The sequence below is a fragment of the Telmatherina bonti genome, assembly GCF_933228915.1.
Source record: "Telmatherina bonti genome assembly, chromosome: 8".
Lineage (NCBI taxonomy): Eukaryota > Metazoa > Chordata > Actinopteri > Atheriniformes > Telmatherinidae > Telmatherina > Telmatherina bonti.
In genome coordinates, this window is record NC_136626.1 from 13,727,916 (window position 1) to 13,755,750 (window position 27,835).

The window sequence follows — 27,835 nt, forward strand, 5'->3', positions numbered from 1 at the left end:
CTTTTGTTCGACTTCCTTTTGTGTTGCTGGATTAGCCTACATAGATATTCCAGCAGGTATGACAACAGAACTAGGCAATAGTTTCACAGCAGAATCATAAAAGTTTTAGATTTAATTTGGAAATTAGGGAAAAAATTCTTTAAGTTGTATGAACATAATTAAAAACAAAAAACAAAACATTTTCTCACTGATTTTGTTACAGTATTAAAGGAAATCTTTCAGAACATGTTGATCATATAAAATGAGAAGCACGCGCAAAAAATCTTAGATAAAATGTTTTTAGAAATTGGCTTATATGAATTTTGTTTTGTATGAGAGATGAGAGTGATGATTGAATTTGGAAGATAGTGTAGTTAGTGAACTTTTAAAATGCTTTAATTTGTGGCTTTTATTTCTTAGTAGACAGTGAGGAGAGAGAAAGTGTGTGTGTGTGTGTGTGTGTGTGGGGGGGGGGGGGGGCGACACACAAAACATGACTAAACATGACTTATATATAAACATGACTAAGGTTAAAACAGTCCAAAAAGTCTGTCATAATGAAACTAAAGTACGTGCAAGGAAAGGTACCGTTAAAGCAGATATCAAGAATTTAAGGAAAATCACACACATACCCACAGACACAGCAAACTAAATGATGTATTATCTAACATAATCAGATTGTGAGAACGCAACCAATGCCATTTTCCAATTTTTACACGCTCGACACATCCCTCAATCCCCTTTGCTTAAGATGCCTTACACAGCTACAGTATCTATCCATTGCTGGGTTGCACCATTCTGCCATGAAATGTCCCACATATTCATTTTCAATGAAGTTTACATTTATGGATTAACATGAACATGAACATCACTGATGGAGAAAAGACTTCGGAAACGGAGACACATTTCTGACACTGAGACATCACATCAACTGAGATACTTGACTATGACAGATTATTTTGGTCTGACAGGCAGGAAGATGTGTTCTTATTGCATTTTCTGTTGCTATTCAAGTTAGAGGTGAAAGGAATTTTATGGGCACTCCCTGTCATACGTTTTTTTTTTTTTTTTTCATTAGGATAATTTCCCTTATTAGGTCGCACTTCCTCCCAAACCCAAATGAAATGAATTGCCCAAAGTTGCGAAAACATTTGTTTTAACTTAAACAAACAATTTTCCTTTTCTTTTCAATGAGTAAATTCTAGTGGGAATGAGTAAGACATTCTGTACTATATGTGTGTGTGTGCATGCTAATCATCTGGTTCAACTGGTACATAGTGTAAAGTTAAATACAAATGTTTTAATCATCCTAGACGAGTTCTATTGAGCACTTTTCATCATTTTATCTTATTTATCTTAATTTAAATTAAACATGACAGCAAAAAAACAGAGCTGGTGTAAAAATTTTGTCTTCATTTAGCTATACTCACGGCTATGTGACCAGGTAAGCAAATGTTGGCTAATCTTGTGGAAAAGTTAAAATGAATAGATGTGTTGGACAGAAAGAAGGAAACAGCTGACGTTTTAAACATATTTCCATCAATAACTGGATATAAATGAATAAAGTCTTACTAGTGCACATTTCTAGATATCCTATGATATAAAAACCAATAAGTAGGCTTATTGTTTTACTGATCCATTATAGTATTAAATCTAAATAAATACATTTTTCAGCAGTTATTGTGACATATTTTCAGTTATATAATGAATAACTTTTGCATTGTCAAGTTCAAAAAGTTCAAAAGGCACCATTTAAAATCCCTCAAGCTCATAGAATGAATGAAAAAAACCACCCACAGTCTCACCCAGTCAAAAGACCTGCTCAAACGCAGCGCTGGTTAAATCATTACATTCCTCAATTAAATCAGCATCCAAGAGCAATATTCTCATCATGTGAGGATACTTATTATGTTGTTAGGATCATTTAAAGTCCTTTTGCACGGAAGCATCTGGCCAGATGCCATGCGAATTTGTTCAGCCCCCAGAAACTGTTTTTCCAGACCGGTGAAGTTCATGGATTCTGCAGAACCTGATTGTATCACTGCCTCTGCAAGGCACAAAGAAAATGGCATTTATACTCAATTTTTCTCACTTACATGTTCCCCTAAATGTCATGTGTATGCCAGCATCCATTGCTTTTGATGTGCTGAGTCATAAACACAACATAGACAGGTTGGGACACTACACAAAGCCTACAATGAGGACTCATGACCAATGCACGCAACATGGTGTGTGTGTGTTCCCGTGAGTGGGTGTGATGGGAGGAAAATCTGAGAAGGAATAGAGACAGTTTATGCATTTATTAAGGATGAGTTTTCTTGGATCATGGGAGAAAAGGAGTGTGTGAGCAGTAGTTTTGGGTTTGGGGGGTCTATGGGCATTTCTACTGTCTGTTTTGGTTTTACTACTCACTGTCTCACATGTTCATATCCAGTACAGTGAGCAACATTTTCTCATAAATGTGCAAATTGGAAGGAATGGGATCAGCAAGAGTTATCGTATTTCCTGCTGGAGTAAGGGGTCAGCAGTCTAGACAGTGCCGGTGCGGAAATGAAAAATTCCTCAGAACATAGCTAAAACATACAGCAGAAGTGTCCTTGTAACATCCCCAAAAAGGCGGCTGTTATATAAAGTTGTTTCAGTTGGTTATAGTCTGTTACCCCTAACAACGTCACAAGACCGCCAAAAAAGATTTGAAGGAGCCAGAAAGTTTTCCATTTTTTTCACTTTGACGAGTGAATTTCTGTGTGTGTTTCTGGTAAAATTTCCCACTCTAAATAAACAAGTTTTTGTTTGAAACATTTCTTTTTAAATGTTTAAAAGTTTTTCTTTTGTTTGAAAAGTTTTTAATCTCTAAATAAACTCTCTAAAATAAATAAGCATTACATTGTGAATAAGCTGCATCAAAAGTCTGTGATTTTATTACAAAGAGGAAAAATGCCTTTTTAGGTGACTCAAAAAAAATAAATAAATAAATAAATAACAGGCATCAAGGTGAAGATATAGTGCAATCATGAAATGCTGACACACTCGTGCAGAGGCACGGACTGGTACATGAGTTGCATTCCAACAGATCCCCAGATTTCATCACTGCTTCAGATTCATCTGGACTATGTAAGATTAAGTTCCCATGCAATCACAGGAGGAAATATTTTCTGGAGAAGTTCTACACTTGTCATGGTCCATGTATGTAAATCTTTGCATCTTTCATTCAGCACTTATTCCATTATCTCAGGCTGGGTGCCAAAGTTTACAGTTGTTTGGTAAATGTTTTTCTTCTTTTGGATCAGTTAAGCTGTAATTACATTAAAACTGAGATTTGACTTTTTGTTATAAACAAACTTGAAAAGCAAACGAAACAAAACCAAAATTCATTTTGTATACAAATAGAGACAACATAGTAAATTCTGATTTACTATGTTGGCAGTTCTGTTCATGTAATTCATTTAAAAAAGGATCAAAAGTAAAGATATATATATATATATATATATATATATATATATATATATAAAGCCATAGTGATGGATGTATCCATCCCCAATGACGGAAATATCAGGAAAAAGGAGTCATGAGAAACTGGAGAAGTACCAAGGCCTCAAAGAAGAACTGGAGAAGGCATGGAGGGTGGAGGCAACAGTAGTACCCATCGTGATCTGAGCACCGGGGGCCGTGTCCCCCACACTGGTGAAGTGGCTCCAACAGATACCTGGTGAAACATGAAACATGTCTGTACAGAAAAGCACAGTCCTAGGAACAGCTAATATACTGCGTAGGACCCTCAAGCTCCCAGGACTCTGGTAGAGAACCTGAGCTTGAGAGACAAACAGCCACCTGCCCTACCCTGGGGAGATGGGAGGGGTGGGCGAGGGAGGAGTTTTATGTGTGTGTGTGTGTGTGTGTGTGTGTCTGTGTGTGTGTGTGTGTGTGTGTGTGTATGTATTATTGAGGTTTAATAAAATATTTTTTTTTAAAACAAAGATACATGATAAACCAATAATATAATTTACATCACTTAGCCAATATTTTGTTGAATAATCTCTCAGTCACTGCATCAAATGTTTTCTGTAACTCCCAATCATATTTCTCCCCCTGTTGACAATTTTTGCAGCGCTCATCAGCAAAGTGCTGTCATTTGTCCAGGTCAGTTTTGTTTGTTTGGTTTTCATTATTGTTTTCAACTCAATTCACTTATAAGGGAAATATGTTATGTCACTAAATTATAATTTGAATAATTTTTATTTATTGTTACTTTTTTCAGTCTCTAGTTATTTTGCAGATTCATGAATAAATAAATAAAAGAATCATTAATCTAACCCAGAGTTGTAGTTATACAACTATTACTCTGTTTTTCTTTTTTAGCAAAACATTTTTTTTTTTAATGAAAATGATAATAGATGAAAAATACTAAAAAGATTTAATAAGAAAGTTTGTCTTTACTTGACAGGACTGAATATAAGAGAACTGATTTTTTTCAATAAAAGGATATATATTTTTCAATCAGTTTTTAGACCAATAATAACATTTATTGGATTTTGGTGGTTTGTTAGACGGCTTAAAAATACAACAGAAGCGCTACTGACCGACTGCTGATCCATTTCCAAGGTTCTACCGCCCCTTCGTGGCCAAAGTCAGCAAAAAGACAACAGCTTGTATTTACGCACTCTGGCCGCTTGGTGGCGGTACTGAGCCAAATACAGCGAACAACACACAGCAGGGAGGAAACCAGGAACCCGCTTGACTTCCTGTCTCTGACAGCCGTCTCAGAGAAAAAAGGCCGGGCTTGAGGCTGAACTCTTGTCCCTTTTGGCTCAGCGCTTTACCCCGAAAACTGCAGATATGTCGAAGAACACAGTATCAGCCCGCTTCAGGCGAGTGGACGTGGACGAGTATGACGAGAACAAATTTGTGGACGAGGAGGACGGAGGAGAAAACCAGTTGGGTCCTGACGAAGCAGAGGTGGACTCCCTCATCAGACAATATCCTTTGCATGATACGCTAGCTTGCCTGTTAGCCTTAATTTAGAGAAGAATGCATTAATTTTCGATGATGTTGTTTATATTTTCCAGCTAAAATATTGATCCTACTTCCTGTTTTTTCTCGCAGCTGCGCTTTGCTAGCAGGCTAGTCACTGTCCAGACTTGCCTGACAGTCACATTCCAGGGATTGCTGCCCCAGGGTGATCAGGCCGCCTTTGCTCTGTACCCACTGCAAGCTGCTCTGCTTTTAAATCACTGTAGCTTTCTCTGTTATATAGTACTATTTCATTTAAGCTGAAATATTTTTGTACTGTTAACACAGTCGCACAATTGCATTGTTCTTGTTTTAATGAACGTGCAGCTCAGAAGCCTTCATTTCAGTCTTAAAGCCTTATAAGGCTTGAAAGTGCTGCACTTCCTCATTGAATAAGTCCTCCCACCTTTTTACAATGCTTCAAACTTATGTCCTAACAATCATATTGGGCATTCCTCTCTTCACTGTAGCAGGGCTGTGCCCATAAAGAGCTGAAGATAAATATTTACATTATGTTTTGTTATAACTCTTATCTAGTAGGAACACTTTACACCCCAGTGAGGGCTATTAGAGATATATTTAGGAGAAATTCATACTAAAACTATTTGATCTATATATAAACTGGTACTGTGGTTAGTCATTTGTAAAAATATATTAGATTATATATAGAAGATAGGCCCTTGTTTTGCTATGTTGCATCCTTAACATTCCCTGTACAGGAAATCTCATGGAGGCCTTACATGCTGTTCTGAAAAACCCACCAATCAACACAAAAAACCAGAATGTCAAGGTGGGTTTGGTTTCTACAATCAGAAATACTTCCAGCCTAACCAAATGGTAACAGCGTGCGCTTATAGATTCTTCAATGCTAATCATAGAAATATTGATTTTTGTGCTGACACTATGTAAGACATAAGTTTGGGATTCAGGAAAGTAAGCACTAAGAAATTAAAAGCCACGTTGATGTGCTTATTTATCATTTTAGTTTCAGGATGGTGATCTGCTGAACATTAGCAGCTGTAGTCGATAAGTGTCATCACTCTTCTAAAACAGGATCGTGCGGAGGGACTAGTCCTGAAGGTGCTCAGTGCATTTAAGAGTAGTGACATCGAGAAGGGCGTGCAATCGCTTGATAAGAACGGTGTGGACCTCCTGATGAAATACATCTACAAAGGCTTTGAGAGGCCGTCAGAAAACAGCAGTGCTGTCCTGCTGCAGTGGCACGAAAAGGTAAATAGCTCCACTTAATCTGTTTAATGTTGTGTAAAGTGTGAGTAGGAGCCCAGTTCTTTCTTTTTTTCTATTCGAACAGTCCTCTATTCCCTAACAGATTATAAAGATGATATAACTTGAGTTTTTACCATGTAAAAAACCCACAACAACAAAAAGTCATGGTTTTGCATGGGGTACAACCATACCCTCCTTCCTGATTTGCTTAGTCGGAATATTTTAATATGCTAATAAGTTCCATCTAAAACCTTTCCTCAGTCTCCTTCAAATCTGCAAAACTCACTATATTCTTGTTTCCACCAATGTCTGTGAGTCCAGGCGTTAGCTCACATTAGCAAGAAAAAGATCAAGCAGGTAATTTTCCTCTCCGAGTGCACAGCAGCCAATCATGGCCTCCTTTCTCTTGGCTTTTTGAGAGGTCTGACACTGTCAGCAGCTTCCTGTAAGGAAAGTCTGCTTTCCAAAAATTTTTCTTTTTTAAATTCTGAGCGACAGTGTTTTCCTGGGAGAATGACCAGTTCAACCTGGAAATAAAGACAGTTTGCAGCAAACTGCAGGGGGCTGTGGAGATGGCAGGATGTGCAAATCAGAAAGGGAGAGAGGAAAAGATCAACTATTTGTGGTGTCACCCAGATAAATGACAGAAATAGTTGTCAGTTTTCAAAAGTTTCATGACAAGCTGGGTCAGATTCACCCGCGGGGCAGAGAGTCTCTCCTAGAAATATACGCCACTCTTCATGATTTTGCTTGGTAAGCCAGTCGTGACAGTGTGTCACTAACAATGAAGAATTCAAGATTTTGGTATCTACAATGTGGAAAAATCAGATTTTCACACTCTGTAAGAATTACTCGCCATTATCTTTATTATCACTTTGGTTTTTCCATAATTAACCAATTTTGAGTGACAGGAGTAGTGTGGTCTGACGGTCATAGCTGGCCACCTTGACCCCCGAGGGATTCTCCCATTTTAGCAGTCAGGCTCACCAACCTACTTCTCAATCGACCTCATATCAAGGAGCAAATAGTCTGGATTTACTGGAGATAGTTCCTCTAATTAGTAAATGTGAAACATGATTTCTCTTTGCTGAGGTTAAAAGTGTTGTTCTGCAGATTCAGATCAAATTGTGTTCATGATTGTTTTTTATTTAGTCAGTTTTCTTCTGTGATTGTAACACATGAAGCATCACGTTAATAAAAAAAAAAAAAAAAAGTTTAATTAAACCTCAACAGTTTGCAGCAACTTGCCTTTTTTAAGCTAGGTGTTTAATATTTACTCATCTGTTGTGCTTTCTTGTCTCTACTAAAATATATTTAATGCAATAATTTCTGCAACATAAATAAGAAAAAAAAATCTGTTGGTCTTTTAGTGTTTGTAAACCAAAAACTGTGGAAGTAAAATATGACGTGTTTACAGCGCACAACAGGTTTACATAGTTTACGAGTTTCCAACTCTGTTATAACAATCCTGTGAATGTGTAGAAATATGACATTTCCTTTTGTTTTACCATCTTAAAAAAAATGTAGTTATGAAGGACTATAATTGTCATTTCACATAATTGTTATTTATTGATTGTTATAATTGCAAATTGCTTCACTTGAAGTCAAGATTTGTCAGATGAGAATGTGCCGTCAGCATGGCTGAAGCAAAAACTATCTACGTCTTTATTCTAGTGAGCATTATGAATACTATATGTCTCTTTTTGTAAATCTTATGGAACACAGATAAACAGACTGTTTCCACTCCTGTCTTCATCCTCTAACGGATGGAGGCCCATTAAATAATTAATCATGTTAAATTCCAAGTTTACTTATTTAGTGCTTTGCACATAAAATGTTAATAAACACAGAGGAGAGAAATGCTGTTGTGCAATGTTATGCTGTTCTCAGCTCCCTAAGCTTAGTGCAGATGACTAAATATTAAGTATACATACACATTAGGAGGAAGCCTAATGTCCCCTCACACACAACTGTTACACCTGGTTCACTTTATTTACAAACTGCACCATATGAGGTTTGAGTTACTCTAAAAATCATGCATTAGTCTAAAGTATGTGTGATAAAGATTTTCTAAATGCCAGCGATGGTTTTTCTTTGTTTTTGCCATCAACTGCATGTTTTAGATCTGATGTATATCTCTAATGATTGTAGTCTCAGGGATTGAAGGCTGATCAATGGTTATCTCTGAAATGTTACAGAAGTTGGTTGTTTGACATCCATACACACAGAACTGATCATAGCTTGATGATCTTGTGTTCGCAGGCTCTGGCTGCTGGAGGAGTTGGCAGCATCGTCAGGGTATTAACGGCAAGGAAGACTGTCTAAAAGAGGAGCAGGAAAGCATTTCACATCACATAGCATCACGGACACACTGCACTGTTCATGTACCAGATGGCATCGCGTTTAACACAATGAGATCCTGGTTTGCTCAAGGTGAAACTGAAGATCGGGGTCATATTTGGTTAAAGACAGATTTTTAGCTTCCTTCCTTCCTTTCTGATCGCAGCCTAAATGATATTCCTCATAGGGTGCTACAGGTACTAAATCCCACCCTAGTGTCTGCGGTTTCCCTGAATCTTTTTTTTTTTATCACCATCCATGAATGTCATTGTTGTGCATCTGCTCAGCTGTGGCCTCAAACATAATGAAAAATGCCGCCGCATTCCTTCTGTGCTTTTTAATCATCTGGTTACAACTAGAGGACTTGAATTACATAAAAAGGTTCAGTACCCCTGCTGTACACTCACACACTCCATTTGTGTTGAAACATGCTTTTTTTGACTTGTAAGGTTCCCTCACTAACAACTAGAAGGTTTATGGTCTCCCCCCCCAAAATATTTGTTTTCTATCATCGTGTTATTTCAACCTCAGACTTGACAATGGTTGGAAAAAAGAAGCAGTAAATCCTCTTAGAGTAACACTCGAGCAGTGGGAGTCTCCTGAAAAGCACAGTCACAGATGGAGGGTGATGAATTTGCCCACAAGGGTTAGCATTCACCTCAGGGAGGGGAGGAGGATTATTACCCACGATGCATCTCCACCACCACTGATATTAATCCCACTTTGCTGTTCCTCACACCCACATGCTCCCTCTGCTACTGAACAGGGCGTTACGTGGCTCTGATGGTACTGTTTATAGAAGCTGCATTTTCTCTGTACTTTCAGGAAAAATACACCACCATAATGATAAGCCCTCAGATTTTTAAATGAGTATTAAAAAAAAAATCTAGGATTGAACACTTTTTTTCCTTTCTATTATAAATTTGCCTCAAAGCCAAATCCCAACTCTATGAAAATAAAAGATGAAAAAATGCTCAGAGCTTCAACAGTACCGATGTTAGTGAAATGACACGTTTATGTTTTGTTGGAAATGCAGAGTGAATTTATCTGAATTTAAAAATATATAAAGTTTGCATCAAGTCAAGCATTTCATACCCATCTTTTGTACTTGTTTGCTCTCTGGAAATTCTTATTATTAGTAGTTTTTTTTTTTTTTTTTTTTTTTGTATTTTTTGAGTCAAAATTGATGCCGAAAGATTTTTAAAGCAAATCCTTGCAGAGCAGGAAGTCACACCTTTACTTCCACTGATACTGACTGTAAGTTGAATTCAGATTTTATATGATGATACTGAGGAAAACTGGAAATGTTCATGTCTTATCTGCCTTATCAGGGTAGATTTCATCTGTTGCCAAATGTTTTTTTTTTTTTTCTTTCAGTTCAATTATGTAGCCTATGTTGGTGATTTAGTTGAATTTGTGTGTTAGAAGCATTGTGGATTTATCAATATTTACAGTATAACTGAGCATGACAGCAAAGTGTTGTGGATTGAAGAAGCCTCAGCTTTGCTCTTCGTGAAGACAACGGCGAAGGGTTTCAGTTCCAGTGTTTTGGTTGTTTCTGTAAAATTCCACTCAAAGTAAAACTCATTCATAGATTTTCCTTTTGGTTGTTGCTTTTACAGTGTTTTTCTCATCTGTTTATATTTAAACATGCGTTACCATGTTTGAATACTGTCATCAGTGATGATGCATCCAGACATTGGATACTTTTTCTAATGCAGTAGTTAAAGGATAAACAGACAGAAAGGTTTGACGACCTCTTCTGTTTCTTGTTATTCTAGTCTGTGATGCTCTGATAGCGAGAAGACAAGGAGCAGACCACACTGATGTACAAAATGCCTTACTCAAATATTCCTTTTTTATGTTTGTGCTTTTTTTTTTTTTTTTTTTTTTTTTTTGAAGAAAATAAAAGGTATGAATGCTGATCGTACTTTCTCCTGACTTTTGATTGTGCTTTGATAAGCACAGGATGTGGACAGAGAACACGCCACACAAAAGGCTTATTTACTGGCAAATCTACAAAGTTGATTTGTTGTTAAATATTATCATACTGATCACACGAGTCATGGATCCTTGCCAGTCAAGTGCGTTCCCATCTGTGTGCTAATGTGAGCTAACAGGTATGATACTACAAGCTTTCATACACTTATAAAGTGAATAAAAGCTTACAGATTGTAATTCATCTCCAAAATACAAGTGTGAAGTATGAAGTGAAGTTGAGGCACTTGCGCCAAATCTTAAAACTGGTTGCTACACATAAAGATGTAAAGGTATAAATGAAAAGGCATGGCACAAATTTTCCTAAGGACTTCAATATCAATCCATGTCAAAAGAACTTATGTCTCGAATAATGGTTCATTTTTACTTTAAAATGAACCATTATATCCCATTAGCAATATGCAATCAACAACTTAACCACTAGATGTCACTAAATACATCTCTTCTGCATGGACATTTAAGTCACATAGTTTGAAGCCCAGAAGTGGCAGAAGCTCATTTTTTATCAAGGCTGCAAATATGATGATAATAATAATAATTCCAAATCTTAGTGTTTTATTTCATTTTTATTAGAAAAATGGATACAGTAAGTACAAATAGAGCATCACAATACAACAGAACCACCTATGTACAAGTCATAAAAATAAAATACATCTTTATCAACTACTGGATGGAGAATTGTAGCATTACATTGATGGTCATTTCTATCTGAGGCACTTCTGCATGATGGGTCACAGCCCGAGGATGCAGTCGGTGTACGTGGCATTGTTCAGTCATCTTATGGGAACAGTTACATCTCCACTGTAGTGACTGATGATAAGGCTAAACGAAGGCAGCAGCTGCCCATTTTTAATGTTCAAGCACTTCCCAATAATTTAATAATAGGTAGATGTAAATGCATGAGTTTAAGGAGAGTTAAAATGTACCCACTAAGCAACTTAGAGGAGTTTTTGCTTTGAAGAATTAACTCAAATTAATCTTATAAATAAATTTAAAAGGAAATTAACAAGTCAAAATATCAAGAATTGAATCACTGAGTCTTGACATGCTGACATATTGGTTCAGTGTCAGTTTGATCCAAGTTTCCTCTAGCAGCCTCTTTCATATTCTTTACTTCCATATGTCTTAAGAGGGGTGTACATACTCCATCAATCCCCCCCCCCCCCCTCAATGCAAGGCTCCCTTTCAGTCTGTATACTGATGTGGTTACATGTCCAAAATCACACCCACTCACTCTCCCCATGTGGTGCCACAAATGGAGGACGCAATTCACTATTACACCTTTTTCTCACGTCATTTAAAGTGCTTTCAGTAGGGGTAGGCGGAGACTGCAATGTAGACAATGAAGGTTGTCTGGTACTCAATGCCTCCATCCTCGCTGTAGGAGAGGGCTCGGACTTTCATCCTGTACGTGTGGGGTTCTCGTAGTGGCCGTGTGGTGAACAGAACCCCTTTCATGTTCTCATCTCGCAGGGCAAATGGTAATGTGACATCCTCATCCACAACCAGGAAGGTGGTTCTGGGGTGCATCACACCATCCTGAGTGTAGGCCACTAACCGGATGAGATCCTGGTTGACCGCGATGCCAAAGGGAAGAGACAGTAGCTTGTACTCCAGCGCATAAGGGCTCAGTGCACATTCCAGGTCATTTGCTGGGCAGTCTTTCAGACAGAACCTGCAAGTTCAACACCGAAACTGTTCACACATGTCCAGACATACTTCAACACTTTAACCAGAAAGCTTATTATTTGTCAATGTTGAAAAAACAAATAATGATGCTGAAGATAAACTGGGAAATTTCCACCACTGATAATTATTTTCACTGGATCTATTTCCATCAGAGACAATAAATGAACGGGATTTCTGTTCTGCTTAGTAAGCAACAAAAATCCAACTATTCATCGTGTTACATGAAATGACACCGCGCTATCTGCGTGACTTAATGGTGCTAGTAGTTGTTTTTAGGGACAGACAGATTTAAGAACAGTTTTTACTCAACGTCAGTCATCATTTTAAATACTGCTAATCATCGATGATTAAGCTGGGGCAGCAGACGGTACACTATTACATTGTATTTTATTTATTTTTTTCTCTGTCTTTTTATTTTATGTTTTATTGAATGAATGAGGCATCCACTGAAATGGCACTTTAAATTTCGTTGCACTTGTTGCAATGACAATAAAGTTTATTCTATTCTATTCTATTAGTGTGGAAGTGTATTTCTATGATGGTTTACCCTGTGGTTGGATCTCGATGGTAGTTTGGTGGACAAGGTGTATCAATGCACTGGTAACTTCCTCTCATGTTGAAGCACATCCGATTTGCTCCACACTGGATGTTCTGCTCCAGACACTCATCTATGTCTGTAGATACAGAAATCAGTTTATCGCACGAGTAATCTCCCAGTGTGGAAGCTTTGCCAATTGTTCATTAAATTGTCAACAAAAGTAAGTTCTGGCATGTATCCGTGACGCTGCACAGGTCTTACCTTGACAGGTCTTGCCATTAGCCATTAGACGGTAACCAGCAGGACAGAGACATCTGTAGCTTCCCGGTGTGTTCATGCACTCGTGCTGGCAGGTGTCCCTCACTTCACATTCATTGATGTCTGTTGGTGTCATACACAAAAACACAGCAAAACCTCCAGCAAATCGTGTTTGTTATGACACACATTGCAGGTTAAAAGCCATTATTAGCAGCCTCAGGTAGAATGAAGGGGTTATGGTTTCTCTCATAGCTCTCACCCCCTTCCCTGATCTCCACCCTGCCTTTCCTTTATAGTTACCTAAGCAGCGACCACCCCTTGGCTCAAACCCCTCCTGACAAGTGAGAACACCCTGCTGTGAGGAGTGTTTGCGAGTCTCTCTGCGGCTACGGCTCCTGGAGCGCCCGCCTCTGGTGGACGTGTAGGAGTGGTAGCTCTGAGAGGCCAGGTTGTGGTAGAGCTGATGATTGGACCTGTGCTCCGGGGAAGACTGAGACGTGCGGTAGCCGTATGAGTAACTTTCATAGCTTGGCAGCCGCTCTAGCCCAGCACAGGACTTGCCATCCCCCAGCAGGTGGCGCCCTGGTGGGCAGGTGCACTTGAAGCTGCCGGGAGTGTTGATGCACTGGTGGGCACAGGGCTGTGGAAGCCGTTCACACTCATTTATGTCTTCCACCGGCATAAGACCAGCACCAGAAAAAGGAAGACACAACAAGGTGACAGAAAGAAAGGTTGAGGGAATGAAATAAAGTGAAAATAACAAGGTGGAAACATGACAAGATATTTAGTCAGGAAAAGAATAAAAGAGATGGTGAAATGGAAAAGAAAGATGAGATGAGAGAGGAAATATATCAATTACCCCACTGTATAACAATACGTTTCCCTGTTCCTGAAGCAGAAATGTATTGAGACTATGTAAGTAAATGTTTCATTTGGCTCATTTGTAGACTAAATGCAATAAAACTTGATGCATAAAAAAAGAAAACTACATCATTTTTAACTCAGCAATGTTTTTTTTTTAAATATGTGGCTGAAAGCCCATATCATGTCAAATGAAAACACGTCGACATCAAGGGGTTAGTATGACAGGGGAAACAAGATGAATGCCATGACAAAGCAAGACCATGAAAGAGCCACAGATAAATGTAAAGGTTTAAGACAAAGTTTAAAGACAAAGACTTGGAGGAAAGTTGGAGGAAATGCAAACAGAGCTGTGAGTTTGTGATGCTGGTCTTTCAGGTCTTTAAAGTTGACGTATAAAAGAGTTGCCAGAGCACACAAGACTAACACGACTAATAAATAAGCAGGTTTATGGAACCACGTAGGACTACGACATGTTACCGACTAAGGGCAATATCAGAGACAATCCATTTGACTAAATTTAGATTGTACATGACTGACAGAAATAAAGAATAAGTCAACAATTAAAAAGAAGAAATCATCTTATCTGAATATGTTCAGATGTCAGTTAATGGGAAAGTATTGTGATGATTGTTGTAAGTAAAAGTAGAGAGACTGGTGGAGAAATAAACAATTTCTATATATATATATATATATATATATATATATATATATATATATATATATATATATATATATATACATACATATACATATGTATATATATATATATATATATATACATATACATATACATATATATATACATATATATGTATATATATATATATATACATATACATATACATATATATATACATATATATATATATATATACACATATATATATATATATATACATATATATATATATATATATATATATATATATATATATATATATATATATATATATATATATATATATATGATCCTGAACCTATGATCCTGCTTAAGCAGAAAAACAAGGCAATCATTAGGCAATAACACTGGAAAGAGGAAGCACATACATGATGATGATTCAGAAACAAGCCCGGAAATGAACAAATGTGACGTGTGGTATTTGTGAAGGACCATGAGAAAACAAGCTAAAAGTAGCTCACAATGATTAGAATTGGCCGCTGGAAACATCTTTCCCCCCTTTAACTTTACCTAACGTAGGAGTAGAGGCAAGGATGTTATTCTGTAAGTCTGTCACTAGAGGGTAATGTGTGTGTGGAGGTCCGTCTGTGTGTGTGTGTGAGAGAGTGTATCGATGTGTGTGTGTGCCTGGAGCTGAATGATTATCTAATTGATATCAGCTGTGTCTGTCTGGGATTGTGGTTTTGCTTGGTACAGAGAGAAGGTGATGGTGGATGCTGATATTTTCTGTATATTTTCTGATATTTTTTAGTTTACATAAGTCCAGTTGGCAAATCCTGAGTAAAAAATGTATCAAATAGTGAATGTTTAACTACGAGGATAAATAAACATCTGAACTGCAAGAGATTCCTGATCCTCTTTATTTGGATTTAGCGTGTCTGACAGACTCCTGTTCTGACCTCTCAGTGACTAATTTTGGCAGTCACATTATAGTAGGTATGGACAAGCAGATGTAGCATCGCCCTACAGTTTAAGAGAATCTGATGCCATGCAGAGCATTTCTGCAAAGATTAATTAGCGGTTTTTTGTAAAGCATTTAGTCATTTAAGCAAGCAGTGGCAGGGTTTCAAGTCCACATTGCAGGAGTGTTTTTTTCTCTTTGTACTTTGACAAGTTGAATCACCAACAATAAGAAAGCTGATTCTGCTGGCAGAAGCAAACAAGCTGACAGGAAGTGAAAGGGTATTACAGAAGCAAATATCTTTAAATAAAAAGAAGAGCACACTAGCAAATGTCAGTATTTCCTGCCTGGTCACTACAAGTGATGCTTTATGAAGTCAAGAGGGGTGTACATACCGACACAGGGCTGTCCCACTCCCTGGGATCTAAATCCACGTGAACAGGTGCAGTGGTAGCTGCCCTTGGTATTCTCACAGATCTGGTTATATCTGCATTGATGGGTGCCATCTTGGCATTCATCAACATCTACAACGGACCACAAAAGACCCACCAATATGAGCTACATGTAATATAATTCTGAAATCTCTATGTGAACTGCTAGTTGTTAATCAGCTGTTTCTTAGCTGCTGGATACTCACCTACACATGTTCCATTCCCACCTTTGGTCATACCATTGGGGCAGAGGTCAATACAAGTGTAACCCCCCCTTGTGTTTTTACACTGCTGATCAGAACGGCAAACCCTCTGCCTGCACTCGTTTATATCTGAAATAAATAGCAACAAATCAATTAATCAAGGAGGTCATAGATCTGCCAGATATAAAGGATTTTTTTCCTGAGGTTACAAAATCCAAGAATTCCCAATTTCATCCAGAACACACAGTAAAGAAAAGCTGATTGCATATTCACCAAAAGATGCCCTCAGTGCTACATACTGCAAATCTAATGGAGATGAGCAGCAGACTCACCAATGCACCGCCTGTTTTTAAGTTGAAAGCCCGGCTCACAGGCGCATCGATAACTACCAATGGTATTCAAACAGAGTTGATTACATGGATTTGACTCCTGACACTCGTTCACATCTGAGCAACAACAAAAAATGGCAAAGATCACGTCAGCTTTAATTATCTTTTAATAAACAGATCAGTCTAAAGTTCTGTAACACTTTATAGTAAAGACATAAATCCCATATTTAAACAATCCTTAAATGCATTATACATGATGATTTATAGCGCGAGTTATTACAGGACATATTATATGAATTTCTTGTGGCTACCTTTAGTTAGTGATTAACCTTCTGGATTTATTTGATTACACTTAACTGACGATCAAGTAATCAGGGAACTAATGACTAATATACTATTAATAATACTATATTAAACGACATGACACCAAGTGAACCGTTTCCAACAAATATTTCTGTATTTGATTGATTGATTTCTCTGTAAGAACAGTTTGTTATAAATTCTAATATGAAATAATCTGACATCAGAAGGGTTTCTTTATGTAGCTGATTGATCAGGATAAACATTACAGGCTAATTTATGAAACTCTAAAACTATTCACATGAAATGAAAAAAGCAATAACTCATGATAATCTGATTTAAAGAGCTTATATTTATCCTAATAATGAAGAGTTACAAAATATTCTTTACTAAATCTTTTGGCCTACCTGTGCAGCTGAGGCCATCAGCTGTTCTCCTGAAACCCCGCCCACAGCGCATGACACATCTGTAAGAGCCAATGGTGTTCTCACAGTCTTGTCCATCATGACACAGGTTCCCAACAAGCGAACACTCATCAATGTCTGAAGCAGAGGAAGAACAGTGAATTTGATGCTCAATGACAAGTAGCTATTGTACGATAACAACATGTGATGTTGAACAAAGGTGCATTGTGTGGCGCTGTGTTTTGTACCCTGGCAGGCTCTGCCATCAGCTGAGATGGTGAGGCCTAGCGGACAGGAACAGTAATAGGTGCCCACTGCATTGTGGCAGGTGTGAGAACATGGGTTCCCAACCTCACATTCATTCTCATCTGCAGAACATGCACAACAGAAATAAACAATAAGAAAAAAAAAAGCAAACGCAGCACATTTCAAAGTGAAATTAACTGTGATTGGGAGTATCAGAAGTGCTACTGAGACATGGACAATGAATATGCATTATAATTAGCATTACCTGCACAGTAAGGCCCAGCGGCTACCAAAGTGAAACCATGAGGACACTGGTTGCTGCGATCACCTGGAATCATGTGAACACACTTTAAACTGCAGTTTAATGGAATAACCCAATTAAAAACCTACTTATAAGGTGATCCTCATTTCACATAAAGTAACATGTTTGCAAATCTTTAAACACACCCTTGGCGATGTTAGCTTGGATGCTATACTCCAAGACTTCTTCAAGTGGATTGTAGTGAGCAGTGATGTCTGTGGCGTGGAGCGTTTCGACCAGGTAGGGCATCTTTCCTTTGGCAGGATCATATGTGATGGTATGGTTCCAGGAATAAGGAACACTCTCCTCATCGATGGTGAACATGCAAGTGGACAGAGCGTATAGCTGGCCTGGGCCTGTCTGGATATAATCCTCAGAATAGTCCTAAAAAGAAAAAAAAAAAAAAACTGTTTAAGGCTGACAAAGTTTGTCACATTAGAATTAATTTATTTGGTTTAAGAATAAATAATAAATTACAACACAACACAACCATGAATGCAAGACAGGATGATCAACAAATGTTTGGTCAACAGATTAACAACGCTGCACTTTAATAAATGAGTCAGCTGCCATTAAGAGCATGATGGAAAATAAATGGTTATTTTGGAAAATTTGGTTGCAAAGCTATACATAAGCATTAAATGATGATGAAAAAAAAAGTATATATATTTGTGCACCTTGATATTGATGTCAGCATGTGAAGGTAGCTGTAAGATGTGGCCATTAACTACTATATCTAGTAGCAATGCTCCGCTAGAGTCCAGGCCCCTGGCAATGTGGGCCATCCTCAGGATTTCACCTGGAAACATCAAATTACATCCCGTGTTAGTTAGCCTACAACCTTAATGCACGTATAATTAAGCCATAGGCAAGCTTCAAGTATCTCTACCTGTAGCGAACTCCACCTGCGTTTCACGCCTAAAGATACCCCCAGTCAGCGTGTAACCATTGACAGCCTCTCCTACTTCCTGTGCAGTGGTCCAGTAGATGGGGTTCAGGATTGAGATGAGCTTTCTCATTGCAGGACCTTTAATTTAAAGATTATAAATTTAGTCTTTCTGTGAAAATTTAAAATGAAGCGCATGCCTCTGGATGAAAAGATGTGTGTATGAAACTGACCTAATGTCCGTGGTACATTAGATATGGTGGCTTTGATGAGTCTGTTGCCAAAATTTGTCTTGGTGATGGTGGCGTTTAGGAGGGAAACACCAAACTCAATATCATTGATGTTTCCTATGATGCTTCCTCTAGCCTTCAGTGGACCACCTGATGAAGAGAGGTGTTAAGTGTATTCATGTACAAAGATTATGCACACAAGCTTTTTTTTATATGTAGCTTTGGGTTAGAACCATAGTCCATATATAGAACATTATGGAGCATAATTTTATGTAGCCACTATGCTGCACACATGAGAGGAGTTATCTCAGTGGGATACACAAGAGCTAAAACAATTCATGAGTTTTCTGTTGTGCACAGCGACAGCAGCAGATGTCCCTACCAAATACTCTGACTTTTTTTGTGCACATATTTGGATGTACAATCTCTGAAATACTGTCAAGTTAGTGGAAAACAAATGAAAACATGCTAGCTTGAGGAAATGACCCAGACAATTTGCTGCTTTATATACACGTAGCTTCACACTTCATTTTCAGGAGTTTGTAGACTGAATAATCATGAAGAGTAGTCAGAGTAATGCAGAGATTCCTATTCCTACATGCAGCATCATCGGAACATGTCAAGAAAATTTCAGTGTTGCTGTTCATGTGTAAAAAAAAAAAAAAAAAAAAAAGAGAGATGAACTTCCTTATTAACCACTTTACCTGGGCACGCCTGACTGTTACACCTGGACAGCTGAGTGGAGTCTCCCGGACATGCCCGACCACCGTTACTGTGAGATGGGTTGTTACAGAGTCGAACACGCGTCTTTTCACCGCCTCCACAGGACGCGGAGCATTCCCCCCATGGCTGCCATAAGCCCCAGTTACCATCAACTGCAATGATGCATCACAAAAACATGACATTCAGCGGGATTTTAAACTCTTGTGCAGGTGTCTGTGGGCCGTAACCCAGATGCACAAACACTGATGACTAACCTGGGCAGTTGGCTGTGCTGCACCTTTGGATCTGTGTATCAGCACCTGCACAAGCTCTCCCACCATAAGCAGGTCTGGGGTTGTCACAAGTCCTGTAGCGCCTCGTTTGACCTCCATTGCACGTCTTGCTGCAGCTGCCCCAGTTGCTCCATGGACCCCAGTTACCATTGACTGATGCAAGGTAGCAAATAGTGTAAGATGAACAACAGCAAAGAGATTTCAAAACATAGAAAAATAATATAACATGCATATATAGTCTTGTAGACAAACAAACAAGAAAACAACATTTCTAAAATAAAAAAAAATTTAAAAAAAGAACAGGCAGCTTAAAAGACTTACTGGGACAGGGGTCGCTGTTACAGAAATCTATGAGAACGTCATTTCCCTCGCACTTCCTGCCACCGTGCTGAGGTGCAGGGCTGGCACAGAGACGTGTCCGCTGTCTGGTACCGCCCCCACAGGAAACACTACAGGCTCCCCAGCTCATCCATGATGACCACTTTCCATCCACTGGGAGCAAAAAAATAGAAGAGAGAAATTTGAAGATTAAGTTGTTTACTTTTAGTGGCAAGAGCTGCGACTCAAACAATTATCCTGCTGTTACCAGGACAAGGTTTCTCTCTGCACACTTGTGACTGGGTGTCTGTGCCCTCACAACGCGGCCCATCAAACGCTGGTGGAGGACTGTTGCACAGTCGGATTCTGGACTGCATGCCCTTTCCACAGGTCTCACTACATGGACTCCATGGTAACCAAGATCCCCAGTTACCTGCCACTATGAGAGTATAAAGAAAAACACCTCACACCTAAAGTCACACCACAGTCTTACAACATTTTTCCACAGTGGATTGTTTCTCTTTTCATTTGTAGAAACGATGATTTCTCACCTGGACACGGTCTGACGCTGCACATGATGACTTCCACTGCCTTTCCTTCACATGGTATGCCTCCATGTTGAGCTGGTGGGTTACTACAGGTCCTGACCCTGGTCCTGTTGCCCTGACCACAGGTTCGTGAACATTCCTCCCAAGAGGACCACTCTGACCAATTACCATCCACTGCAGATGGAAAAAAATAATGTTATTGAGGGTTCAGTTTGCAAACTGTTTACAATGTAATCAGTAAAAGGACAGGTTGAATTGTCAACGGTCTGACCTGGACACGGCTTTCCATGACAACTGCGCGTTTCCATGTCTGATCCTACACAGTGACGGCCCCCGTTTGCAGGTAAAGGATTGTTACATTCCCTCAGCCTCTTCTGCATTCCCACACCACAGGATACACTGCAATGGCCCCACTCTGCCCACTCAGAGTAGCCCCCATGGACTAGAAAAAAAAAAAAAAATCAGAAATATTATTTGGAATATGCTCTTTTGTAAGCCAGATGCAGTGAAAACCTGACCAATGGGAAGCTCACCTCGTACAGTAAGGCCAACTCTAACCAACACGGATCCAAGTAAGTTTCTGGCCACACACTCATATTCAGCAGTGTCCTCTTTCTGAGCGCTACTGATCCTCAGGGAACCATTAGACAAAGTGGAGAAATGCTCGTTCACCAGCAGGGGGCGCCCTTGCCGGGCCCATTCTATCATAGGTTTAGGCTCACCCTCTGCCTGACAGCTAAGCACAACTGTGGTGCCTGCATCCACCACTGTCCCCACCGGCTCTACAACGATAGTGGGTGCACCTACAAGAAGAAGTAATTTGATCCAAATTAAAAGCTAATTTACTTCATTTGTGTTTTTACACACACACACACACACACACAGAAAATGCTATACTTGCAATATTTAAAGTTTGAGTGTACAGGCACAGGTAAAAACATACTCTGCAGAGTGAGGGTGACACTTCTCTCCACCACGCCAGCATCATTTGTTGCTACACACATGTAGCTGCCAGCATCTTCACTCTGTGATTCATCATAAAGACAACAATAAAAGACAGAAGTAAACGGATGTATTGAGCTGATGACATGCAGCTCAAACCGCTGAATCACAAGAGCCTTTTTTAAAATCAGCATGTTTAAAGGTGAAATATGTAAGATTTTCAATATTTTCAAAATAAATTAACTAAAAAAAATAACTACAATCATAATTAAATAGTTTTTTAAACATGTAGGTTCCAGTCTGTCCATATTTGATGTTATTAAATTACAAGTTTAATTAATGACAAAGACCCTTCTTAAATGTTTGCCTACCAGTAAAAAAAAAAAAGTGCTTTTTGTCATTTGTCATTAATTAAACTTGTAATTTAATAACGCATCAAATATGGACAGACTGGAAACTACATGTTTATGATTGTAGTTATTTTATTAGTTAATTTATTTAGAAAATATTGAAAATTTTACATACTCCACCTTTAACTAATGTCAAACAAATGAGCTTTCCTACCACTGTGCCATAGATGGCCAGAGAACCATTGTCCAGCTGACGGATTCGATTAGTGATCTGAATGTTTATTCCATTTTTGCTCCACTGGATGGTTGGCAGTGGGTCTCCTCGTACCTCACAGTTCAGGATGGCATTGCCACCCAAGGGTTCGATTCGGTTGGCATGAACGTCCCCATCGATGATGGGAGGCTCTGGAGAACAGACACATAAGCTAAGTAGAGAGCAGGAGGATGAAGAAGAGCCGAAATGTTGCATGAAAATGTTTATTTACCTTTAACATAGACAAATCCCAGAGACTTAATGGTTCCGACGCTGTTTCCTGCCAAACAGGTGTAGGTACCAGAGTCGTCTTTGCTCACTCTCTCTATCTTCAGTTCACTGTGGCCGTTCATTTGATCATAGTGAACTAGATGGTCAAGAGTAAATGGAAAAATCAACAGGAAAAACATTTTTTAAAAAAAGGAAAACTTACAGAAATGTATCACTGAAAAATACACAGGTAAATCCATGAAAAGAACTTTATTCATGAAACCTGGGATGATGTTGTTGTTGAAGGCCCATGTGATTCTGGGTAAAGGTATGCCGCTGACACTACAGGTCAGCACGAGCTGCTCTCCCTTGTTGAGGGCCACATCTCCGAGCAGCTCAGTGAAAACAGGGTGGGTATGAACAGACAGCGTCACCGTCCAACTGTCCTGCCCGACTGAATTCACGGCAACACAGGTATAACTACCGGCATCATCAGGCTGGTGCAGAGACAGAGGGTTTTTCTTTTGTTTTTTTCACATTAAGCACAATTATTCATAAAACAGACAGGTGTAAGCAAAGTTATTTACAAGTTATCTGCAAACAGAGCATCTGCTCTGTTTATTTCTTTTTATACCTGAGCACTGTCAATAACCAGCTCCCCAGATGGCAGGATTGTATACTCCCCCACACCTTCACTGCAGGGAATACCGTCTTTTTCCCAGGACAGTGTGGGTTGTGGGATGCCCTCTGCCGCACACACCAGCTGGACATGACTGTTTTCCACTGCCACAACCTCTTGCTCTCCACCACGGATGGAGGGAGGAACTGAGGTAAAGGATGAAAACAGTTAAAATCCTTCTGAAGTTGTCTTGACTTTATTTAAAGATTAGCCTTCATTTGTTGTGCCTTTTATTTAGACATTAGCAGACTTAATCTCATATATAGGTGTAAAGATACCCCCAATCAGCGTGTAACCATCAAAGTTAATCTTCCATTTTTGGGGCCATTAATGGGACAAAACATTGAATCATTTAGATGTATGGACAGAAATGTGAAGAACTAAATGCTTCACTAAAAAACATGATATAATGCGCAGATGTTCGTGCAAGTAAATTAAATGTGGTTTACCCACAAAAAGCCTGAAACCCCAAAAGAGAGACAGAAGTCTGATATTAACTCCAAATATTGTGTGATTTATGCTTCAAAGTGCTAAACTAAGTAGAACCTACTCAGTACGATGAGGCCCATATCTAAGCTCATAGAGCCTGCAGCATTTGCAGCTGTGCAGGTGTATAGTCCAGCATCACTAGGCTGAATGAAGGTGATCTGCAGAGATCCAGAGCTGAGCGCTCGCTGGCGTACGGAGTCACTCAGCAGCTGGCCGTCTTTGTGCCATGTGACGGAAGGAGGAGGGGAGCCCTCAGCTTGGCACTGCAGCGTCACAGAGGAATCCACAGGGGCCACATATCCCTCCATCTCTGAATGGATCACTGGAGGAACTGTGCAAATAGAAATACGATGTGTAGTACACATGATTAATATATCCTTTGACAGTCGAAGGAAACATGCATCTACATGAAGATCAGCTCTGAAGCTGCCAGAGACGGTTAAAAACCGTCCTTCTCTCTTATTTTCTTTCACCTACCTTGCACTCTGAGTTTGGTCTTGCCCAGTGCAGTGCCTGCGGGGTTTTGAGCTACACAAATGTATGTCCCAGAGTCTGACAAAGATGCCTTGGAAATCTGCAGACTTCCATTAGGAAGCACTGTGAAACCACCACCTACCGTGAAACAAGACTCATGTTGTCATGTCCAGTTACTTATGATCACTGACTCACACATACACAGGATAATTACCTGTGGTGGATAGGTTGATTCCCTCCTTCTGCCAGGTAATCGTGGGTCTGGGTGTGCCTGTGGCTCTGCAGGGCAGAGTGAAGGGGCTATTGATGATCACATCCAGAGTGGCTGGATGCAACTGCATTACTGGAAGTTCTAAGGAGCGGGAAGAGGAAAGGATGATGCTGAGAGCCAAGCAGTTGTTGAACTCCGAAGTAAAATTCATTCACTGATTCAACATATTCTAATCAACTGTCTGTCTTTAAAACTGCCTTATATAACGTGTGTGTAGTAATCCTCTTTGTCTTGTTATCTGCTTCTCAAAAAAGATTTAGAATAACCAGTTATATGGAATATTAAATTAAGAGCTGTTTTTGGAATAAAAGTCATATATTTTATTTAAATCCACATTAGAATATTGTTAATATGCCTAAAAACAAGAAAAAACTCAATACACAACAAATAAAATGTGAAGGCAGCACATCTAGGGCCTTGTGATACAAATGTGTTGCAGTTTATTTTGGGAGAAATTGACACATATCCAGTTTGAAATGGTGTACCAATGTTTAATCCAAGTAATGTCTCAAGTGTTTTAACAACTGTCTGCTCTTAACCCTGGTAAATTCTCTAGAGTGAAGAACATATGTAACATGTAGCATGCAGTTTTATGTTTTAAATTGCATCTTCTAGACAAAATACACACAGTTTCTCTAAAAAAAAAAAAAAAAAACATTATATAACCTATCTAGGACATATTCTAGAAATCCAGAAATAAGAATTAAAAGATCAAAAATACAAATGATTTGCCTGTTTGTTTGAGATTGAAATGAAAATTTAAAGATTAAAAATATTGCACTGGTCATAAGTTTTGCTGTGCACAGCCTTAAAAAGCAGTGTGTCTGATAATATGACTATAATTTTTTTTTTTTACCTTGTACAGTAAGCTGCACGTGGCGGTGAGTGGAGCCTGCGCTATTCGTGGCTCTGCAGGAGTAGCGACCAGCATGACTTAACTCAGCTGATGGGATCTCTACTGGACCTGAGTGCAGATCAACACACACAAGTTGTTCAATATATTCAACAATGTTAAAGTAGCATTCTATATGCAGCTACTGAAATTCAGTCCAATAATCTTATAGTTTTTAAGACCATCCAAAGTGACAATACAGTTCATTTATTCATTTTGTTTAAGATGACAGTATATTCAGAGATATTCCATGAACATAATTTGCACATATTGATATAACTTTCACCTGTTGGAAGGATGCTGTAGCCCTCTCCCTTCTTATTCAGATTCACCCCATCTTTGCTCCAGTGGATTGTGGGCTTTGGGACACCAGATGCAGTACAAGCAATCACCACCGGGGACAGTCTGGTTACAACCAGCTCTGTGGATTCATCCGCTATCGATGGAGGAACTGGTGGGACAGATGAGAACAATTATACTGAGGTATGCCACTATTATGCCATGAAATTGGTTAATTGAATATAACAAAGTTCAGTCACCGATAACAGCGAGGTTGACAGATTTGGAGTTATTCCCTGCTTCATTAGAGACCGCACATTTGTACACTGCTGTGTCTTCCACTGTTGGTGCTATGATGACCAGAGAGCCTGATGATAGCAATCTAAAAAAATGAAAGGAAGTCATTTTAATATTTAGAAAGAGTTTTACTACAGATTATGTTACCTTTCAGACTGCAAAATAATTCTATCACAGAATTGTAGAGATTCATTTATTCTACGTAGAATAAGTACCCAAAATGTGTTTGAATTTCTGTTCAGAAAGAGTCAAAGTTTTAATATCTTAAAATTAGTAAAGAGAGGGAGAAAACCTGGCTCAACCTGTACATATTCTGATTCTGGTCAGTATTGATGGTTCGACCATTTTTCTGCCAGCTGACAGAGGGTTTGGGAATGCCGGTGGCCTCACAAGATAAGGTGGTCTGCACATTGACGATAACAGTCACATTGGTCCGACTGTCAGCGATGGAGGGAGGTACTAAAAGATGAAAGGCAAGGATTGTGAATTTATTGCATGACTGTGGTTTGATGTCAACTCATTTCAATTTTACAAGTTTACTACCAACCATATACTTGCAGATCCACTCTCTTGCGTTGAGTCCCAGCCTGATTTGTTGCCATGCACAAGTACCGACCAGTATCGGTCACCTGAGCTGAGTGGACGTGTAAAGACCCATCTTCTACAAATGTGTACCTGCACACGGGCAGATGTTAAATGCAAGACAGATTCTGTGAAAATGTCGTCAAACACTTGAAAAAAAAAAGAGAGGTTTGGTGCGCTTTACCTGGGGTTGTTTCCTGCCAGTATTACACCATTTTTCCTCCAGGTCACCTGGGGTGGAGGCACACCATTAACGATGCATTCAAGCACTGCTGGCTTGTCAACGTGCACGGACACCATCTGAGGACCATCCTTGATAGCTGGAGCCACTGAGGGGACAAATGTTCAAACTAGTATTGTTATGATGAATTGTAGTCTATAAAAAGCTAAGAGATAAAGAATAAAGCTATTGTGAATAACTTTATTCACTTTCAGGCTTTCTCATCCTCTGTAGGGAAATGTGTTTTTCTACCAGAAAAGGGACAGAACTGTACCGTTGACAGTCAGGTTAAACTGTCGCGTTGTCTTGCCAGCGATGTTACTCGCCACACAGGTGTACTGCGCTCTGTCGCTGAGCTCTGCCACATTGATCTGTAGGTAGCGTCCAGCAGACAGGACACGTACACGAGCAGAGGCCTACACAAAGGAAGGAAATCATGTTTACATATGATTCAGGCAAGATGGTCACATTATGCTGGTAGTTTTGTGATGATCTTTAATTCTTTTTTTTTTATAACTGACCTGAAGTGGTTTGCCATCTTTCAGCCAGGTCAGAGTTGGAGGTGGAACAGCGTCAGACTTGCACTCCAGGGTTACCTGTCTGTTCTGCAGGACTGACACATCCTGAGGTGTGCTTTCTCCTGCAATGTTTGGTGGAACTGAGGTGGCATTGAAAAGAAAAAAAGATGTAAGGATTCAGAAAAGAAAAGAAAAAAAAATCTCACCAGATGTTTAAACAGGTTTGACAAGGAAGGGCATTTTGCCTTATTGATAGAATGCAAACAATTTTATATCATTATGTATATCGTTATGGGGATATAAAATGAGCTATATAGTGATGTGAGATTTTGGTCTTATCGCCCAGCCCTACATGCATGAAGAGTTTTCCTGGGAATGTTTTGCTTATTTCAGCAAAATAATGCCAAATAGAAACATTATTTTGGTTAAAGACTGCTGCCTGCCTGCCGCCATCAAATAAAATAATAAGCACCATTGCATAATAGATCAACCCAATGTCATGTGGTATTCTCATCTGTTTCACTCACCATGCACTCGGACAAGGAACTCTTTGTCATCATCTCCTGCCGGACTGTTTGCTAAGCAGCTGTACCTGCCTGTGTCCTCCAGCTGAAGGGGAACAAGTGTGAGGAAGAATAAGATTGGATAATATTAAACTGTTGCTCTTCTGCTGTCATATGAAGCACATATTGGACGAGGTAAATG

At 39.1% G+C, this 27,835-nt stretch overlaps 2 protein-coding genes across 2 annotated transcripts in view; one reads left to right on the forward strand and one right to left on the reverse strand.

The window, feature by feature from the left end:
* The first annotated feature begins 4,746 nt into the window (after positions 1–4,746).
* On the forward strand, positions 4,747–10,447 carry arpc5b (actin related protein 2/3 complex, subunit 5B). Its single transcript, XM_079245490.1, has 4 exons — positions 4,747–4,955; positions 5,707–5,779; positions 6,043–6,219; positions 8,479–10,447. The coding sequence occupies exons 1-4, from the start codon at positions 4,816–4,818 to the stop codon at positions 8,539–8,541; spliced, it is 453 nt and encodes a 150-aa protein (XP_079101616.1). The 5' UTR covers positions 4,747–4,815; the 3' UTR covers positions 8,542–10,447.
* A 921-nt stretch (positions 10,448–11,368) lies between these two features.
* hmcn1 (hemicentin 1) overlaps positions 11,369–27,835 on the reverse strand; it is a gene marked incomplete at its 5' end in the record, with an annotated part of 83,138 nt that continues 66,671 nt past the window's right edge. The window contains 38 exons of the mRNA XM_079244567.1: positions 11,369–12,229; positions 12,791–12,917; positions 13,043–13,162; positions 13,340–13,708; positions 15,879–16,007; positions 16,121–16,246; positions 16,450–16,563; positions 17,154–17,288; positions 17,399–17,518; positions 17,662–17,724; positions 17,844–18,081; positions 18,375–18,496; positions 18,587–18,724; positions 18,817–18,963; positions 19,518–19,688; positions 19,791–19,961; positions 20,130–20,300; positions 20,395–20,565; positions 20,678–20,848; positions 20,946–21,116; positions 21,208–21,477; positions 21,618–21,699; positions 22,181–22,371; positions 22,452–22,586; positions 22,713–22,926; positions 23,064–23,254; positions 23,659–23,928; positions 24,075–24,209; positions 24,286–24,423; positions 25,199–25,306; positions 25,521–25,685; positions 25,774–25,895; positions 26,113–26,269; positions 26,358–26,485; positions 26,577–26,721; positions 26,887–27,028; positions 27,134–27,270; positions 27,658–27,739. Coding sequence (XP_079100693.1) covers positions 11,863–12,229; positions 12,791–12,917; positions 13,043–13,162; positions 13,340–13,708; positions 15,879–16,007; positions 16,121–16,246; positions 16,450–16,563; positions 17,154–17,288; positions 17,399–17,518; positions 17,662–17,724; positions 17,844–18,081; positions 18,375–18,496; positions 18,587–18,724; positions 18,817–18,963; positions 19,518–19,688; positions 19,791–19,961; positions 20,130–20,300; positions 20,395–20,565; positions 20,678–20,848; positions 20,946–21,116; positions 21,208–21,477; positions 21,618–21,699; positions 22,181–22,371; positions 22,452–22,586; positions 22,713–22,926; positions 23,064–23,254; positions 23,659–23,928; positions 24,075–24,209; positions 24,286–24,423; positions 25,199–25,306; positions 25,521–25,685; positions 25,774–25,895; positions 26,113–26,269; positions 26,358–26,485; positions 26,577–26,721; positions 26,887–27,028; positions 27,134–27,270; positions 27,658–27,739 — 6,153 coding nt within the window. The 3' untranslated portion in view covers positions 11,369–11,862. The remainder of the gene's footprint in view (positions 12,230–12,790; positions 12,918–13,042; positions 13,163–13,339; positions 13,709–15,878; positions 16,008–16,120; positions 16,247–16,449; positions 16,564–17,153; positions 17,289–17,398; positions 17,519–17,661; positions 17,725–17,843; positions 18,082–18,374; positions 18,497–18,586; positions 18,725–18,816; positions 18,964–19,517; positions 19,689–19,790; positions 19,962–20,129; positions 20,301–20,394; positions 20,566–20,677; positions 20,849–20,945; positions 21,117–21,207; positions 21,478–21,617; positions 21,700–22,180; positions 22,372–22,451; positions 22,587–22,712; positions 22,927–23,063; positions 23,255–23,658; positions 23,929–24,074; positions 24,210–24,285; positions 24,424–25,198; positions 25,307–25,520; positions 25,686–25,773; positions 25,896–26,112; positions 26,270–26,357; positions 26,486–26,576; positions 26,722–26,886; positions 27,029–27,133; positions 27,271–27,657; positions 27,740–27,835) is intronic.

What these genes read in the sequence shown, in the direction of transcription:
- arpc5b (XM_079245490.1), top strand. Translation starts at nt 4,816, where the DNA reads ATGTCGAAGAACACAGTATCAGCCCGCTTCAGGCGAGTGGACGTGGAC. An exon ending in CAAAAAACCAGAATGTCAAG is followed by an intron (nt 5,780 to 6,042) that starts GTGGGTTTGGTT and finishes CTTCTAAAACAG; the next exon opens with GATCGTGCGGAGGGACTAGT. An exon ending in TGCTGCAGTGGCACGAAAAG is followed by an intron (nt 6,220 to 8,478) that starts GTAAATAGCTCC and finishes TTGTGTTCGCAG; the next exon opens with GCTCTGGCTGCTGGAGGAGT.